A 20,290-nucleotide genomic window follows, 5' to 3' on the forward strand; every position below is an offset into this window, starting at 1 on the left:
TCTAGGTATTTTCCTTCCCTTTGACCTTTTTATTACCTCTGTTTACTTCCTTTTGAGGAAGAAGATGAGAGGAGAGAGATTTAGGCATAATTCTTATTTTTGTTCCCCCATTTGTGGATTAAAAAGGGAAGCAAAATGTGGAGCACTAGACTCCTTTTCTTGTCCCAGTGTGAATCATGCAGATATTGTATGTATACTAGGAAATAGGGATTCCCCACAAATTATTCTCCCCCTGGGACTGATATGTCAGACTCAAATTCAAGCTTCAGCTGCTGCTAGTCAAGGTGGAGTGCAGCAGAGGTACAGATTTGGACAACTCTGGTCTTGAATTTTAGTAAACACTTTAAACCTGGTTCTACTCATAAGCTTTCCTGCTTTATGGATTGGCCAACTCTTCACATTTCTTGCCTCTTTTCTAAGTTTGTATTTGTTTATTTTGAAAGAGAGAGAATGATGTGCTGAAGTACCAAGACTGTAGTTATCCCAGATATCACAAACCAAGTACCTGCTTTTCCCTTCTGTACTGTGAGCAAACGACCTCTCTTTTAGGAAGGAGACAGATATCACCCACATGATCTAGATTTGTTGTTAACAAAAATGTAGTGATCATTGTAAGAATGTCATGTGGATGAAAAACAGTAACAAAATAATGGAAAAAGGAAAAAAGGACATGTGCCTGTGTGCTTGTGTTGGTCCTTCAAGAGCCAGTTTTCTTCAGTGACTCTGAACAGCTAAAACCATTCAATGGATCTTAAGCTCAGGATTGGACTGTTGCAGGTTGACATGACAAGGTGTTTTAACCTTGAAGAAGCTGGTAACCACCCAGTTCACTTCAGCAAGACAACCAGAAGCATAAACTGAAAAGTCAAGACTGTGACAGTGGCAAAGCTTTTGGGAAATCAACAGGAATGCAGGCAATTAAAGCAAAAAGTTACAAGCAGCTGTGTGTGTTAATCTGCCTCCAGCCCCCCTGTTAATACTTTTCATTCTGCAATAATATCCTCATTTTCCAGATTATTTTTCCTAAATAATAACTGACTACTCTAAAAGGAGAATGACTGTGAGAAAAAAAAAAAGTATCACTTTTCCTCTTTTAAACTCTAACATAGATGTTTTATTTATAATTAGCAAGTAAAATAATTTTAAAGTACAGTAATTTTAAAACTGTCAGAACTCCTTTGTATTTCACACTGTTTAATTAACCATCCGTGTCACAATTCCTAGTTTATGATAGCTACTCAGACTGGTACCAGCTTTTTGTTGAATTGAAATACTTGGGCAGATAAATTACTTTTAAAAGATGATGGAAAATCAGGTAGGCATGTACTGACAGAATTTCTGTCACTAAGAACTAATTTGCAGAAATCTGGGCACGGTGATTAAAGATGTAAGGATGAAGGTCTACCAGAAATGGTGAACAAAATATGTTTTGTTTTCTGTTACAATATATTTAACAATACTGTAATGGGGTAAAATCTTTATATTATATACAAATCTAAGATATTTGATGCCGTGAAATTTGTAAGGCAGGCACAACAGAGAGACTTCAGCCTCTACAGCGAGGTGATCGCACACAGGAATGCAGCGTGCATCCCTGCCTGTCCCGAGGGATTCAATCTCTATGCCAAAAGCAGAACACAAGAGCCCTGGCACCACTTGAACTGTGCTAAAACGCAGCGAGTGCCACAAAGGCCCCTTGATGGCATTACTTTTATTCCATGTGCTCTTCACAGTGTAATATTTCCTGTATCTGCTGGGAACTTCAAGTCATAATGATCATGTTGAAATATTTTTACCTCTCCTTGATAGCCTACCACACACATTGACAAAGACGACTCACAACCTATGTCAGGCATACTCCTCACACTATTTATATCACCCCAACCAACAAAATGCCTGAAAAAACACAATGGCCTGAAAAAATACATTTCCTTCTGAAACTACAGTGTGGCAGTATGAGAAAATCCTTTGCTTAGAGAAGCAATTTCTGTCACTTGTGTGACTATGGATGGCAATAGAAGGGAGGAAGGAATAACCTTTAGTAATAAATATGGACCTCCTAAGAGGAGATTTTTCACAAAGACTGAAATTAAACAGGTTAACAATCACAAACATTAATACTACAAGAACTCTACCAGTTTCCTGGCTCTCTTTGTGGAATGAAGTAAGGCTCTAAACACCAGTATCCTGGAGACACTACCTGGAACGCACCACCCGGCCAGCCTTGACGTACCTCCCAATTGCTGGAAGATATGGTCTTCACTCCCCACTGCAGTGTTTACTGTAGTCAGTGAGTATACCAGTATAGTATACCTGTATACCAGTGAGTTTGGGGAGAGATTTAAACACACTAAGAAAATGTTGCCCATAATGCTTTCCAATAGAAGTTTGGAGGAAAAGATGAAGGGAAAAAGAAGACAGATTGATCAGTTTGATCTGATCTGAAGAAAAAGATATATATTTAAAAAAAAGATGAGTGTGACATTGAAATAACTCTGACCCTAAAATAAACCAATCTAATCTCACTATGTGTCAGGAAGTAATCTGAAATCAAAGTTTGTTTGCAATCACTGGAATCATCCATTTCTAGATATTCCTAAACAGAGATGAGGGAAAAACAACCTAGGAAGCAAAAAAAAAAAAAAAAAAAAAAAAAAAATTAGTATGGAAAGCAACCTTTTCCTTTTGAAATCTGAATTATCTTGCAACTCTAAGCATTTGCAACCTGAGCCGAGCTAGCCACCTCTGAATTCACCAGGAAGATGTTGGTACCCCCAGAAGGCAAATACTCACCTCTTTCTATCCTACAATGTCATGGATAACTGCCTAGAGGTGTCTTCACTGAATCCAGGGTGAGAATATATGTATCGAGTTTTACATGTCTGGAATTAGCTAAGATAAATATCACTGCAAAAAGATCTTGATGTACCCTGCACTTCTAAAATGGTGTAGATGAATTCTTTATTAGCCGTGGTTTACACAGAACAGTATACTTGCAGCAAGAATATGACATTTCTACTATACGTTCCTAAATTAAAAGTGCTCTCTGCACTCTGGGGTACTGTGGCTACTGCATCCTACATCTGCCGAAGCTTTCTTGCTGCCAGGGATGACAACTTGACGTGAGTGCCAGCTCTGAGTCCCACTGCCTTTGCACGCACACGTACTGAACACCCACGATAAAGACACCACTCATGTGGCCCGTGTGTGTCAACTCATGCCTCGAATACCACCTTCCAGTTCAGGACATCGCATTGCATTTTAAGAGAGGGTTACGCCAAAGAAAAGGTGATCATTTGAGCTCAAGCAGACCACACACATGCTGGGAAAAAGGTTAGGTAAAAGCCATGCAAGTTCTATACCTGGTCGTGTGGTGAGTCCTCTGTCTGCAGCGGGGCGGGCATCAACTGGCTCAACTGGGTGGGTACAGAAAAGAAACAAAAAAGCAAACAATAGATAAACAAAATCCCTCAAAGCGATAAAATTAACTGCTCTTTTGTTGGGATAGTGCAGGAGAGACATACAGTATAAACCAAGTTACAAAAGCAGAAGCTAGAAAAGATCTGCCTTCAGTTTAATCCTGGAAATAAACAGAAGGGATGGACACAACTTCAAAAGGAAAGTAAAAGGAAAGTTCCACAGCTACGTGTCAATTTTACATCATATTCTGATTTCTGCTTAAATCGAGAAACTATTGAGGATCAAATACTTCCTGTCTGAAGAGTGAAATTGTATTCATTATGTGCAAACACTTTCCAATCATCTGATTAGAAGTGGCAGCAAGAACTGACACAATGAGCTCTTGCAGGTACGTCTCGATCAATGCTGACTTACAAACCTACTGAATCCTGACTCCTTTTTCTTTTCAATAGGGATTTTTTACAGCACTAGCTGTAAGGTTTGAAAAAAAAAAAAAAAAAAAAGGCAGGCACATTTTAAAATTACAATCAATACTCCATTCTGGTATGCTCTCATTTGTAGACACCAAATTTGTCTTCCAATTTTTGAAAGGGATTCAAAGGAGAAACAACCATTTCTAGCCCAACTGTGTGTCATACACAGTGTTAAAACTCTTGTATTACCATACACAGACTTCACCAGCTGAAATCTCAGGCTGATGGAGCTCACTGGCATTAGTAGAAAAAAAGGATGTGCAAAACTTAAAGTCACCTACTGCCTCGGCTAATCCCCCTTCCTTCTTCTATACTTTCTCTCCTCCTTTGCTCCAATATTTTGCCTTTCTTATTTACCCTGTGCTGGAAGTGCCAGTGTCAACAAGAAATTGAGAAATACATTATGATGTTGTAGCTTGGAATTCAGAAATTTTTAAATAAGGTATTCGTTTGAATTTCTGGATTCAGGCATGAACCTTATAATCAGCAATAAGTGAGCCACAGTAATGTAGGAAACTTGGCAAAACCACAGTTTTCCATCAGGAAGAACTGATCATGGTGTTTTGCATTAGAAAACCATGCTAGCCTGATGACACTGCTGACTGAAGCAAGGGGACTGCCCATCTTCCTAGGAAGTCTGTCACTTTGTGTTACTATGGGCTTGACGAACAGAACCTACAGGCTTATAAGTGGCACCCATATCCTTTGTGCCCATGAGATGACTGCAGTAACTCCTGCCTCTGGAAAAAAACAGTAAACATTACAGTAGCTGCAGTCTAAAAGTGCATCTGCACATTCAACTTGTTTACTGTTACAGAAGCGAAAAGTTTCCCCAGAGCTTGCTGGTCTGGTGCTGCAGAGATGAGCCATCAAACCACTTTTCTTCACAACAGTTCAGAGTGGCACTAGGAGACCACATAACTGCTTTTCCCCCATAGTATTGTATAAAAAAAAAACAATTTAAATCCTTAACTAAAGGCTACAATTTTGAGTATTTTCCTTCTTAAGTCTTCTGCTAGGTTTTCCAATACTGCTGGCACCAACCCTTAGGTATGTCAGCAGCAATTTTTCGTGGAAAAGCCTGAAGTGAAGAAACAACCAAGGACCAACATCACCCAAATGCCCTTTGCAAAGCCCTCCTCTGTTGTCCTCCCACCACTCCCCACTTCCTAGAAGGCTTTTATTTCCGTCTCACTTGGCACTTTGTAACCCTGCCATCACCAGGAAATTGGCAAAGGATCATGCCAGTAGATATGGAGAACTGAGCAGGTTGTAGGTAGCAGTGAAAATAAGGGTAGCTGAAAGGAGAAAAGGATGAAGGAAACTTCTGTTGTATGGAAGCATGGACCTGACCTCAGGGTAATGCAGGATTTCTGGTGTGAGGTGAAAGTATTAATAATAACAATGAGTAATTCTTGTTATCTGTGGTTTTGTTGGCAGCTTGCAGGGGAGAGGCAAACACCAGCGTTCCACAACTGACAGAGAAGTGAAATGACTTGTTCAGGGTCATGAGCCAATTTTGGGACCAAAACCAGGAAAAAAGCTCAGAGCCATGGGTATTCCAAAGCAGATGGTGCCAAAAGTGTGCACCATGGTGCATGATACAAAGACAGGTGATTTCTGGAGAGCACTGAGCTGCCACCTTCTGAATATCTGTTTCATTTTAAGACCTGCTTGTCCCTGTATTGATGTATGCACTAGCAGCAGTTAACTCTGAAAATCTTGTCAGTGGATTTCCTCACGCCTTCCCTGCTGGAGCACACTGCCTCACAACAGCTCATACAGAAGGGAGAAGTTTAAACCTATTACAGCATTTATGAACAGCCAAAACTCAAAGATGTACTGTGTATAATTATAGAAACTGCATTCGTTTTGATACTCCAGAATCATCACATTTCTCTTGAATGCACTTCCCTATGCATTTAAGTACAAGAATTAAGAATGAAAATGTTTTCCATATAGCTTCATGAAGCTTCATTACTAAATATCTGCCTTTTTAAAGATACACTAACAATACAGGCTTCATACTATGTACACATTTCACCTTACATCTGATACATCTCGGGAGAGCAAGAGGGAATGAGATTGCTTTTTTTTTTTTTTATCTTTCCAAAAATAAAATAAAGGTGAATCAAAAATCTCAAAAGCTGGTACAAACCATAGGGCAAGGAGAGCTATGTGGTACTCACCCATCCAACAACAGTGTTGCATGGAGTAACTGGCCAGATCATAAGGGTAACAGCACATTCATGAAAATCTTACTTAGGGAAAAAAATACTTTGTCATTAAGGATAACTCTATCTTCATGGTGATGTAAAAAGAGTAAAACATTAAACCCATCAGATTGATAACAAAATTAAGGGTCTTTTCCAACTTAAATGATCCTATGTAAATTCCCATGACCTTGTCAATGTCACAGGCTTCACAGTCGTTGGGGTTTCCCCCCAGTACTGAAGGTGCATTTTTGTTGCCAAAATGCAACTTCCTCAATAGTCAAAAGTGAAACTTCCTGAAAGTTTGGTGATGCCGTGTATGGTGTCCTGTGAGCGTTTTCCATTAACCTAGACTGTATTACAACACGCTAGATGTGTTCAGCCATTGGAGTAGTGTAGTGCATTGCCTGCTGCCTTGGATACATTTCTGTGGACATTTACTGGGAAACTTATCTCAAGGAAACAAGAGAGAAAAAAATGTTCTGCAAAACTACTGAGCTATGCTAGACTTTTAACTATTTTTTAACTTACTTATCTGAAAAGGCCATTTTAGTAAAAACTGTTTGCATAAAACTTATCCTTTTATCTAAATATGCAGTGTAGGTAAGGAAAATTTCAAATGGAGTTACGAAACTTTAAGATTATATGGCAATTTATCAATCCAACATGTTACTAATATTTCTGGGTGAAACCTAGGATTAGGCCATGGAATAAAACAGTCATGGGAATCAATTACAAATGTAAGGCATTATTTGCAGTATTTTATCTTCATTACTTGTATGCTGGACACTGGACACCTTGAAAGTAAGACTTAATGGATGCATTTCCTTCCACTTTTTTCCACAGTCTCATTTTGATTTAGGCATGAACAGTTCATTAAAAACAGGCCATGCTGCTGTGACTGTTGTGCTGGATGGGGGGGATCCCAGTTCCTAACCCAGCTTGCTTTTGGATCTTTTTTTTTTTTGCCTCTCAGACAGCAATGGCTCCATTAGAAAGTTTTGACAGTTACACAAGTTTGGAATGATTTACCTGGTGTCTGCCCTGGATTAAATAAACCTCTTGCTATATAGCGTAAAAACTCTTCGTTGTGAGGACTCTCGTTCTATCTAGACACCTATCTGCAAGTGCTGAGCTGTTAGGATGCTGGATTTGTGTTCATCAGTTTTAAAAACTTGACTTCAGCTTTCACACTAGACCAAAGTAGTATCAACAACTGAGCCAGCAACTTGTTTGCCATCTCGAAGTCCTCTGGCAGTCTGCTATTTTGCAGATTTCACAGACACCAGGCCCTTCCCTTGGAACATGCTGCGCTTTGCTTGATGGTGCTGAGCCCCCTCAGCCCTCCCCCAAGCAAACAGGTCCTGCAAACTGCTGAGGTCCTCGGTTCTCTGACCTTTGCTCGCATGCTCAGCATCTCCCAGCAGCAAAAGGTGCTGGCAGTCTTTAATACTGCACCATATAGGTGCCCTACAGCATCTGAGCTTTCTCTAGCACATGCTCTTTGAACTTACTTGACTTGCTCAATGCTGCAGATAGTACAAAAACCTCTCGGTGAAAGGGGAACATACTATATAAAAAAACAGACTATGCAAAGAGACCCTAGGCAGAGAGGAAGGGAAGGAGAAAATTGTTTCAGTTGTTATTTACTTCCTGCTACTTTCCAAATTATAACAAAACAAATGCCAATTTTGGAAAGTCACAAACAAAGTCTGGGATTGGACTATCATAGAGGAAAACACAAAGGAAAAATAGGAGGCTGTGAAATTCCCATTTCATACTATAGGCAAAGGCACAAAGAGGGTATCTAAAGAGAAAAAGAAGGCATTGTAGAAATTATGATATTAACAACACTTATTATTTGACAGTATGGTTTGGATAGATGACAGAGAAATCAAATGGGAAACAAAGAAGACTTACAGGGGTTTAAAGTCATCAAATGATTTCTATTTCTTACTGTGCATATTTAAACGTTAAGAATGGCTGGACTAATAAAATTGTTTGCCTGCAGTAACTTCATGACAAAAACAATCCTGATATAAAAACAAACAAACAAACCCCAAACCAATTTGAAGTCATGAAAGCTAAAAGATATTCCCACAGTAAATGTTAAGAAGTGCTGCAACATATGATGTAATGCACTAAAATACACAGGGATTTGTAATTAAACAGTATGTTATTCAAGGCAGAAAAGTTTTTGTTTCTTATTTGCTGTCATACATTTTAAAAGGATAACCATGCCCAGAATACTTGCCTAGGGAATTCAGTGTCACATTGAAGTATGTACCTTTCTTTATTAAATTCTGGGCTTAGCTTGGTTTCTGAAGGGAAAAAAGGCTTGTGTGATTAAACTGTGGTATGTCTGAGTGCACCTGTACACCTAGTAACTTCTGAACTTGATGGCTGAAATCAGCACATTTTGAAAGCTGGGCAGACAGACTTCAAAGCTAATTTTTTCCCCCTTAAGCTTCATGAAAGCAGGCAGTAGGCAAAGAAATGGATGCACTGTATACTGCAACTATGGGAAAAGCTGCAGAGAGTGCTGCACTGGAAAATTTCTGCAGGGGAGATGCCACCAGCTGGACCATGGTCTGCTCCTGGCAGCCAGCCTCAGCAATTGCGCTATAGCGAGTCACAGCTGACTCACTGGGAGGCTGGAGTTCAGCCTGCCAGCCTGGTCAGCAGGTTGTGCTACTTGCCAGCACCTGACGCAACCCAGCCAGCTGCTCTCAGCCGCTCAGCGCATCACTTGCTGCAGTTGCCCTCCAGATATGTCCAGAGTCCTTGTCACCAGCTACTTTCTTCTGGTTCTTGCTGCTAGCCAGTCTGGTTGAGTTTGTTCCTTCTCTCTCTGCTCTTTCTCTTTGTCCCTACCTGCTGTGCTGACTTCCTGGCGGTCTGATTTTAGCCCCAGTCTCTTCCCCTCATATTTGGTATGCTTCCATTTCACTTATTAGTCGACCTTTGCTCACATCCTAGCCATGTCTTTAGCCTGGATCTTTGGCTTCTCTGATCCCTGGGATTACCTGTTTTGATCATAAAACTGGTTCTGACTCCACTGGTATCCGCTGGCACCAGCAGTAGACCTGACAAATCCATGTCCACAGCCCTTATTTTGTCACCGAGCATGTAGCTGCCCACAGCCTCTCACGCATCATGCTGAAGTGAGACCAAGAGGAAAACACTACATGACGGAGAACTGTGCAAGGTGGGTACTCAAAACTTTGAGAGCAGGTATAGCCTAAGCCAGTGATTTCAAAAGATTGCATGGAAGACTTTAATGTCTGTGCATCTCAGCTACTCTTGAGCCACAAAACACAGATCTGCATTAAAAAATGTTTCTGTAGCTCCAGCCTTTATGCGACTCATGGTTTTGCAGCTACAAACTTTCACTATTGAGATTAACTTAGCACTAATGAGGGTGGAGTTGAACTGGTAAAGGAAAACAAACACAAGAGGAGGAACTTGAATGACATGATCAGGGATCCTTATGTCTCTGATTAATTGGTTCTGGCACCTAAGTGAACTACCAATTCCAGATTATACATAAATTATTAAAATATTATGCAGCCACTTCAATAGATTAGCCCATGAGCAACATAAAGTACTCCTCAGGAAAAAGTCATCATTTGCATTGCTGTGTACACAGAAACATTTCTGCATTCCAGACAACCAGAACAACCAAAAACAACCTCCAGCCTCTCATGATGGGACTGTATTGCATCTGTAATTATTGTCATGCCAGCAATTAAAAAACTCTTCTTTAATTAAAATACTCATTCTATCACATCTGACAACTTATCTCCCTTAGCTCATCCTCATGTATTTTATAAGACACTCACAATTTGCTGGACTGTATTTTGATCTGTTTTTAAAGAGAAGTAAGTTAAACTCTGAAATTTACTTTGTGTCTACGTTGCCACTTTTAGCCAGGATTCTCTGTTCAAATAAAGAGAAATGGCTGGCAGATCAGTTCTAAACTTAGAGTTGAGACCTCTCTCCTCCTTACATCAGAAAGATGCCAATTTTCAGTGAGCAAAGTGAAAGAGGAATCACAAAACCCAATTCAGCATATTCTGTATTTTTTCCCAGTATTGCACATACCTTCATTTTCAGTATTGGCTGGAACAGAATCAACACCAAAGGGATGCCATGGCTGAAGGTCATCTAAACTGAACTCTCCATCCACTGGAAGAAGTTCAACTGTGGTCTTAGTTTCTGTCAATGAAGGCATGAGAGCATCGTTTCCATAGCTGATTCTAGGTTCGCTGATCATGTTGGCCAGAACGTCATCAGAGTAGTTTTGCTCTTTCTGAAGCAATTCATCTGCAACAAAATGAACGCAGAAATTGTTTGAAATAGCCTGCATGTCTGAGCACCTATTTCCAGTGTAATGAGAATTTTTACTGTCGTAAGATTCTACTTTCTTATGATAAAGAAAAACATAAATGCTTGTGATCATCAAAACTCTGAGCTGAGCACTGATGCTAAGCGCTTCTTTTAAACATCAACCAGAACTGTTCAATACTGTTTTCAACTCATGTAACACCACAGATCACAGGGCTGTGCTTCCATTTCCTTCAACTCAGCGTGTTCCCTTAAATTAACATGCCCACAGGAAGGAACATCTTTGTTAGTTCTCCTTTTTCTTAAATGCTCACTTATCCAAAGCCTGTCACTGCTCTTAAAATCCTGAATCACTGCAACACTTACTGTATTAAACTGGGCCTACTGTAACACTGAATCTATAGAAACATTTGCTCTTTTAACATATGTAAGCAAATTGTTTTATGAGCAATCAGGATTTAAAGCTGTGCAATATTACCTAGTTTGTGTTTGTTTATTTATTTATTTATTCGGGGGCCTACAGCAAGGTGAGAACAATGAAAGCACGTTCCAGGTCCATCAGATGTATAGGACAAACTATCCAACTCAGCGTTAAAAATAAGCTTGGAGGTTGTGTGTGCTTGATTATTCCAACTCTTTTCTCACATCAAAGTCAGTCCATTCTTGATCTTCCCCTTTGTTGTCTTTTTTTTTTTTTTTCCTGTAGGGGCACTGCATTACTTGCATGTACTTTGAAAAAACTTGGTGCACAAGACCACATTCAAGTAAGCAAGCAATTGCTATGAAGAAGATAACAAGTAATTGCTAAAAATGTGTCAATGTAATTAGTATGCAGCTGTTAAAGTGCTAAATAGTTCAGAATCAAACACTGTGAAGGTTACAGTACTACAGTGCAAGTGTTCGCACACATGTACACACGCGACAGCTGACAATATAAAAGTTTTTCATAGGACCGTCTTCTCCTTTCCCTTCATTAATGACCAACTCACTGTCACTGCTTCATATCCATATCCAAAATCTAGAGCAATTCAGGGACAGGAATCACCACTCCACTGCTAGACCCTTTTTGTCACTCCGTAGGGGCCCTCTCATTTCCCAGTATCGTCAGCGAGAAATTGCACCTACATTTCTAACCACACCGGAGCTTTATATGAGCCCCCAGTGACATCTTCTGAATTTTATTTCCCTCTCAAGCTTACACCACAGCATACCACCATCCTGCACCCATGCAGTAGCCCTCAATAAGAATCCCCACCAACTCAAGAGCATGAGAGCTGGCACTGCTTCACTGCCTTTGTCAGTGATGATGTATGAGGGCTCTGCTCTGCAATGTCTCGTAAAGACCACCTCTTAGTCAGACAGCTGATGCAATTCTCTGCCACGCTTTGTTTTTTAGTACACCAAAGTCAGAACATCAAAACTAAACAAAAAGTTATAACGCAAGCCCTGGGGCCAGGATAGGTCTTAAATCTTGTAAACTGATGCTTTAAAACCAATTTTCCTGTTTAAGCAGTAATTGCGTTAGTAGACAGTAAGCCAACGTTACTGCTAATGTGTACAGAAAATTCAATTCTGTCATTGAATTTGTTCATTAGAATGACTTAGTGGGACAGTGCAGAAAGCCTGCAGAACACTGAATTGTTTTTCCCTTCATGTTCACTTTATTGAAAACAATATTATTTTATAAGATACATAATAAATCTTCAGCTCAGAAGGCAAGTTGATTTTTTTTCTCCCCACTGCATTTACACTAATCCTTTATCAAATTAAAGCGTCTCCTTGTATCAGAGGAGACACAGCCAAAGCAACTCAATACTGCGAGCAGACACTCTATCACATGACGGATGTTAATTTTTATTAGTTATGGAAGATGAGACTTTACAAAAAAAAGGAGCTTGGCATTAGCAGCCTGAGTGAGAAGCTTGATTTCCCAGTGCTGTGCAGGGAGCCACAGACAATACCTGCTGAGGATGTTATGATACCAAGCTGTGGAGGACCACAGAAAAGCAAAAGTAGCATCGAGTGTCTTAGCACCTGCAAGCCTTTCAGACATCAGGGTGCAACTCATCCCATTCCCACTGTCCTCCCTGCCCCTAGGGGATTATGCAGGGCAGCTGCAGAGGCTGCAGCCCATGCAGCAGTGGCACAGAGCAGCGCTGGGGGTGCTGTGCCCAAGGCACCCCTTTTCTCCAGGCAGTGCTGATCCTCCACGACTTCCTGTGCCAGGGCAACTGTCTGCCTGTCCTGCCTGCTCCCTTCTGCTGATGTACGCTAAGCTCCTGCCCTTAGGAAAGGACAGAGGGTGCGTGGAGGAGAATGGGCAGAGGGAGCAGGACCTGCCCTCAGTGAGGGAGGCACCGTGCTCAAGCGGGAGGCCACGGCAGGGCATAGCTGGGCCCACCCGGGGCACCTGACTCGCATCACGATCCCGTGGCTACAGGCTGGGAGGGATGAGGACATAAAATCTCTCAGTGTTGCCCAACTGGGAGCAAGTCGGCACCGGTGGCTGCAGGCTCCCTTGTTCCCCACTCAGCTGCAGCACACAACGCAGACACGAAGTGACCTGCACAATAGCTCAAGTGAGGCAGGCAGATATTACAATAAGCGGATTATGATTGCATTCATTTTTACAAGCAGGGAAACAATGGCCAAAATGAATCAGCCCATCTGACACGATGAATCAGGCACTGAACTATAGTGAGAAACGAGAAGTTCCTGGCTTAGGAGCTGTGCTCGAGTCGATCAGACCAAGGCATCTGTGTCTGCATTGAGTAAATGATTTGCAAACAATTGTTTCAATCTCTAAGCTGCTAAAAAAAAGTTTGCCCTAGGATTTCCAGTTATTGACACTAGCTGGCAAATTCCAAGATCAATTTTTTCAGTGTTGATTTTGTTCAGGGTATTGATGTCTAGTTGAATCATCAGCTACGCTAATGGAAAGCCATACAGCCTCACTGTTACCCATCAATAAAGCATTCCCTCCCCATCTCACAGTTGCCAATTCAATTTCCCCACCCCGCAAAAGACAATTCCCTAAATAAGCAGGGAGTACAGATGCAGCTGGAGGCTAGGATGTGCATTCAAGACTGTTCCAGGGTTTTTCTTTGTGTGGTGAATGTCTTCATTATTAGGTACTGAAAATACACAGATTCTAGGCTGCTTTTCAAAATTTCATCTCTCCTCAAACCAACAGGACAAAAACCCCCATGACAACCTTCCTGTAATAGACTTGCTGTTTCTCAGCTCATTATCTCCTTGTAACATTGTGTTACGTCCTGTCAAAGGAGAATAAGGAGGATGTTGAAACTTTTTTTGTTTTGTTTTGAGAGCCTGTGCTCAGAAGTGATCATGACTTCAGGAAAAAACCTCCCTCAGCTCAAACCTCAAATCTCCCAGTAGCTCTGGTTTTGGTGTGAGGGCGCACCATTGCTCTACCTACAGGAATCCCAGGATGTGCAGAAAGTCCCCTTCAGACACTCAAACCCCTCTTTCTCAGGATGAAAGAGTTCTCAGTGCTGTTACTTCAGTGAAACACTTCTCAGACCTACCATTATCTCTGAGGAAGTTTCCCTCATTCTTTGGTTCACTGCATGCATTTCCCCATGGGTTATTACCACTAAACAGCAGCACTGAGAAAAATTAAAGTGAAATATCTTTGGGGAACTAGATACAAGGGTAATACCACTACAACCTCCTTTCAAGACCACTCTTACCCTGTTCTCTGGCAAAGAGAAACAGAGTGGAAGCCAAAGAAAGAGCAGAAGAAAATAAAATTTGTTACAAAAGCTTCTGGTGGATGTTGTCTTGTTTGAAAGCAGCTCATTTGCAGTGTCCCTAGACTATGCTTATACTAAATAGGCTTTGTTAAGTGCACCGTAATAGCAAAGACCATGTCAAATCCTAAAAGAGGTGATCGAGTCTTACAGCAGTAAAAAAAAACATGTTATTTTGTCACTGTAAATTTGTCTACTTTTTGTTGGCATACAACACCGTTTATAATGTTGGACTCTGTCATACTTAACCCAGCCCTATGGCAAAGCTACAACGAGAGGAAGTTTAATGCAAACCATCTTCATTTGCTACTCTGGAACACGAACAATTCATTAATTATCTTTCAAATCATGATTTAGTTCATAGTTAATAATTTACAATTTCCAAAAGTAGTTATAACATCTCTTTGCTACGTTTTCTTTTGATGGAGGGTATCTACCAGACAAAAAGCTCTGCTTTCACTATCATGTGCAAGACTCTTCAATTTGCTTAAAAAGCAATTTTAAAATTGGCGGTTACCATTTTGTTAGTTCTATAAATCTATTTAAGGTCTTAAACCAGTTTAAAAATGAAATGCAGTCAAAACACCTCTTATAAACACAAATTACGACACCATCAAATTACATGCCATAGTTTCACCCCAAGGTCAAAATTCCCTTTTAAATCTACATCTACATGATAGAATACATACTGATTCACCAAATACAGGTTTGGGAACCAATTCAAATAAACCGGTACAAGAGCAGAGTCTTATTGCCTCGTAATCATCATCTTATTGGTCACCATCGAGTCTGAATTGAACATGTGGTTTTCCCAAAATTATGCTTGCTTTTGAGCATGTGCTTGCAAAAATGACAAATTAAGAAGTGCCAGAAACTTCCTTATTTTTCTTGATGGCAGAAATTATGTGCCTGAGTCATAGTGATTGCTTCATTTGCATGCGCATGCATATTATCTTATACTAGTTTTAAGAAAGTTTATATCATGAAAATGTTTTATGTCACTATTAGGATTACTAAGAACAATTACACAATCATTTATAATAAGGCACGTGATAAGATGTAACATGGTTAGATGCAGCTTTCAGTTGTGTACCTACTTTATGGGCTAATTCAATATGTCACAGTTCATAATCTTCAACACAGGCATGTGCCCAAAGGAGTTGCATAGATATAATGTAGTCAGGTTTTAACTAAATTTGAATGTCTGCATCTTGTCAGCCTTATGAATCAACCCCCTCCCAACTAGTAAATACGAAAACAAGGCCTCCTTAAGGGCTTTGCCTTGGTGAATATTTTAAAACAAAATAAAATATTATTTACCTGAATACCTGCATTTGTATTAGAGCTCCTATATAAACTGACAATACATAGTTCTAGCCAACAGTTATGCAGGTAGCATCGCCAAAAACTTCATGCAAATGAACAGATGTATTTCAGATTCAGAAAGCAAATCTATTTCTCCATAAGTCACCTCTACTGAGACACACTCTAAATAAGGGTTTGTGTAAGCAGCTCCAAAATGCGAAGTGAGGATGTGAGCACAAATAAGGATTTGATAGGTAACTTTTTTGGTCCAAAGTGCTGTCTGTACCTCCAGTGAATGCAAATTCTACAAAGTTAGAAAGGTATGTAAGTCACTCGTATATCCTGTGGGGTACGTAACTCATTGCATCAAGTAGGATTTTCTCCTCTGAGGTGAAAGGAAAGAATATGCCAGGAAATACAGTGGACATTTCCTCCAGCCTGTGCTCAAGTTAGAGGAAATTTCAAGCACGTGCTTAAATTTAATCACACTGAAGTCTGCACCTAACCAGAAAGAGCTAAGCTCCATTGAATTCCAAGCATATAATTACTCTACAGTGCCTTGCTGAATCGAGTATCATAAGATTATAATGCTACATACTACTAGATGTCATAATTATGACATTATCAAGTTGCAAAACACAATTATGTGGTATTCAGTGTTGAACTAATGCATTTTAATAGTACAAGTCAAATATAATTTAGGGAGCAACGCTGCCGAGAACTTCATGGAAAGTGACCTGCCTACTTGAAGGTGTGAGTGGCTTTTTTACCTGTATGTTTTGAAGACGATGATAAAATAAAAACGTGCTAGATCAGTCCTGTGAAGTACTATAAATGAACCCAACCTACAATGTTCAGATCCATATTGACAAAGAAATGCAATCACTCCATCAGATTTAAGCTTTTTCTGTTCTGCTGGCTAGGCTAGCCTGTGAAATTACACCACAGTTCTTCTTACCTGGAAACTTTTATAGTGCAATACATCTCTATTAGGGTGAAACTGAGACTGAAAGAGCAAGAACCATGGAAAACAGTATTTCATAGTTCTTACCTTCTGTCCTCTAGAGACACTAAGGCAAAAGTAACTGGCAGCAGTATTTTTCAGACTTCAAAAATTTCTTAAGTGTATGAAAATCTTTCAGTAAGTTAAAAAGGCTTTTCAAGTTCTCAGAAAAAGAAACATTTTAAAATATCATGAAACAGCAGACCTAAGAAATTTTCCCTAGAAACAAGTTAATAAAAGAACCATTCCATAGCCTTTAAAAACACTCCATTGTCTAAGAACTGAACTTTAAAGGAAATACACCTCTGAACTTGAGAATGACTGTAATATCTAGAATCTTATTTAAAAGAATGCCTGTAACATAAAAATAATGCTTCTAAGATGTATATTTAAAAATCACAACTTTATCACTTTCATTTTTTTCTATTTCTTGCTCATTGTGCTCTTTCAGCATATACGGATTTCCATGCTTCCCAAATCACATAAGGAAAGCAACCTAATTAAGTCTCCACCTGTAAACAGGTACATGTAATAATGTTCCAGTTAGATTTGACTTGCAGACTGTATTTGACTTAAATCATTAAAAAAAAAAATAATAAAAAAAAATGTTTAACTTAGATGCAGATTAATTGTCCTGCAGGCAGATCACGTTATAACGAATTTTCTGGTAGTAAACAGTGTTCAAAGCATGAGAAAGATTGGAAAATCCAATTCAGCAAAACACTTACAAGCTTGCTTTATTACCTTGTAATGATTAATTTCTAGAAGAACTATTTTTTCATTAGAGAAGGACCTCAATGCGAATTTAGTCTTGTATGTGGCTGTGTGATTTCAGGAGGTTTGAGCAGAGAGCTTCATGAGGCTCACGAGAATTTTCCCACCACTACCTCAAGGCAGTGCCAGAATCATCCATCTTCCATTTTTTCCAGAGCCTGCCATAAACCTCTTGAAATTTTGCCTTCTTTTGTAAGAAGGCCAGTATGGCATTCTTTACCTTCAGTGAAAGAATACTGTAATTACTATAAACCATTCGCTACGTAACAGCTAAATAAATTAACTATTAGCTGAAATTAAATATTGATATATGGCTAGAGGTAGCTACACATTTATAATTTTTTAAAATATTTAATAGCCATTCATCTAACTCATGACTGCATTTCCCCTTTAGTTAAAAGCAGAGAGTATTAAAGTTTGTGGGCTAGAATAACAACAGAAGCTTGCATTATCTCTGAAAAAAAGTACTTAAATAGAAATGAAAGACAATGTTTCTTCTCCCTTTCATGTCTCCAAGCCTTTTTGTCCATTTCTTTTGTCTCCTTCCCTCCTGCTCACATCCTCCTCATTAAACTTGGTTAAATTAATAATCTTGTCTAAGAAATATAATTCACCATTCACAGCCTCAAAAGCTCAGGATTAAAAATGCAGAAAACCCCTACTTCAATATTACAGCACTCCTATCCATAATAAATTTGAATAGAACAGTTTTTTGTAAACTGAGCCCAATGTTTTTAAACACAGAGATCTCTCAGTTCTTGTATGTGAAACGTTTCTCTCTGGGTAAGATTATGGTAACCTAACATCAATTTAGACAAAACAGTACTAAAAAATACCTGGGGAAAAAAATGAATCGAAACTATCCCATGATCATGAACATATATTGCATATCATCATTCTGATCCACATACAGCACTGTGTTAAAAACTCCAAGTTAAATCTGACTCCATAATTGGGTCAAATTCAGAATGAATTGCTTCAAAATAGGCAGATGAGTCAGCATTCAATACTCCACCCAAGTACATGTAACTACCTACGTTAAAAGGCTTATAAGTGAAACTGCCCTTTTTATATGAAAAACAGTTAAATAATTTTATCTTATTTTTGTATAAAAATAATTTATTTGATTTATTTGTAAAGTATTTAATTTTATCAGCCTTATTTGCTGATAAAGATGATGAGATTATTTGCCACCCTTATAACATAGTAATACTCAAAAGTATGGTACAACCTAAAACTCCTAACACCTGCAAGAAGTCAGTTACCCATTATTTTCTGTAAATACTTCTACACTTCAGAGTACAAATCCCACATAATTTTCTGATCTGTACTGAACTCTTCAGGCAGTTTGGAAACCATTAAATAATACATAAAAAATATATAAATCCTGATATTTTCAAGTTTTTAATTTGTTGTACCTGATTCCCTTGGTTATAAGAGAGCATCATAGATTTGACTCACTTGTAGTAATCTAAATTAGAATTCACCTAAGTTGAACTGTACAGCACCTGCTTCAGACAAACTATATTTTGCCTAATTATTATCTCCAGTTTTAGCCCTTTATAGGCCAAATGTAAGCTAGGTTGTCTGAGTATTCTAAAGAAAACTGTTAATTAAACAGAGCAAATATATACATTAAGCGGGGTACAGACTATTCTGACTGCTTTTTACACAGTTTTTCATATCTACGATATAATAGCAGGAAATAGAGAAACGAGAGGACTGAAGCCCCACCTAGCAAGAACTATTGAGGAAAACACATTTTTCAATTAAATTAGGCATATGAGAATTGCACAGCAGGAGAAAGCTGCACTGATGAAAAATGTCTTAATTTGTAATCCCACGTGCATGGGAAATATTAGGAGATTACTGCCATGTTTCCCTCAATCCAGACATTCTGAAAAGTCACACATCCTCATCAATTCTTTTCTCTCTCTGTCTCAGTAATGAGGACTTGCCTGGTAAGAATACATCATATACTCTTGACCATAAGAAGTACCTATGAATTTTCACTGAGCACAACTAAAGAGAAAGTCATGCTCGAATAGAGCAAAACTGAGCACATCATTGCCATTAGAGGCATATTTAGTCCTGCCCCTCAAGATGCCTGCTTATGGTGATGCATTTTGGACTTCAGTGTTGAAATTCCTCCGGATAACAATTTCCAAGACTTGCTTTGGGAACAGCAACTGACCCCTTAGCAGTAGAAACAGTATCAAGTAAATATAGCTCCTGCAGACAGTGTAACTGGTTCTCGGTGGATACCTGCAATCTTTTAGCATGTAAGAATTAAGGTGATTAATTTGCTTCTTCTACAGCCTAACACTCCCTATTAGGATTCTGATCTTAGGCAGAATTAACGCAGAATGACACAACTGTTCTTCCAAACCAATAAATTAGGAAAAGAAAATCCGTCATGCAACAGCATGAAGCTCTGGTTGGAGTGATTGTGCTACTGCAATTTTGGGCTGCGCCAGCACTCATGGACACGAACATCAGTAACTTTATTTAAGATGACAGGAAGAGGAATTTGGCTGAGCTGATTTGGTCCCTATTAATTGACAAAGGTTGGGACAGCAGAGCTTTCATCACTCCAAGCTCCAAAACCTTTCTGGATCAATCATGGACCCTTTACATTATGCATTTCAAATATAACTTTTGCCTTTTATAGTCACACACATCCATGAATTAAACTGCCCACACATTTTAGTCAATAAATCAAGAAATTCTTTCAATAACTAAGCATACTGACATTTCCATGAGTGGGCAGAGTTTCAGCAAACTAGTGCCTCTCCAGCTGAATGGAAGCTATACATTCACAAAATCAGGTTCTTTTGAGCTAACCTTCTCTCAGATATTTGCAAGCTGGACAACTTTAAGATTTTTTCAGACTTGTTATCCATCTAATGAAAGAATGACATTTTAAATTTGGCACATGATGACCTGACTTATTAATTCCTTGAAGTATAATGGCAGAAGCAA

General features: G+C 39.2%; 1 protein-coding gene across 4 annotated transcripts in view; it reads right to left on the minus strand.

The window, feature by feature from the left end:
- The window catches only part of APP (amyloid beta precursor protein), a 213,010-nt gene that overhangs the window by 18,811 nt on the left and 173,909 nt on the right, over window positions 1-20,290 (minus strand). For 2 of the 4 annotated variants that reach the window (XM_038187846.2, XM_038187834.2), the window contains 2 exons: window positions 10,211-10,432; window positions 3,363-3,416 (listed from right to left, as the gene is read on the minus strand). In XM_038187846.2, the coding sequence (XP_038043774.1) occupies window positions 3,363-3,416; window positions 10,211-10,432 (276 nt within the window). The remainder of the gene's footprint in view (window positions 1-3,362; window positions 3,417-10,210; window positions 10,433-20,290) is intronic. The other 2 variants (XM_038187849.2, XM_038187842.2) reach the window with 1 other exon arrangement.

This window comes from Anas platyrhynchos, chromosome 1, assembly GCF_047663525.1.
Source record: "Anas platyrhynchos isolate ZD024472 breed Pekin duck chromosome 1, IASCAAS_PekinDuck_T2T, whole genome shotgun sequence".
Lineage (NCBI taxonomy): Eukaryota > Metazoa > Chordata > Aves > Anseriformes > Anatidae > Anas > Anas platyrhynchos.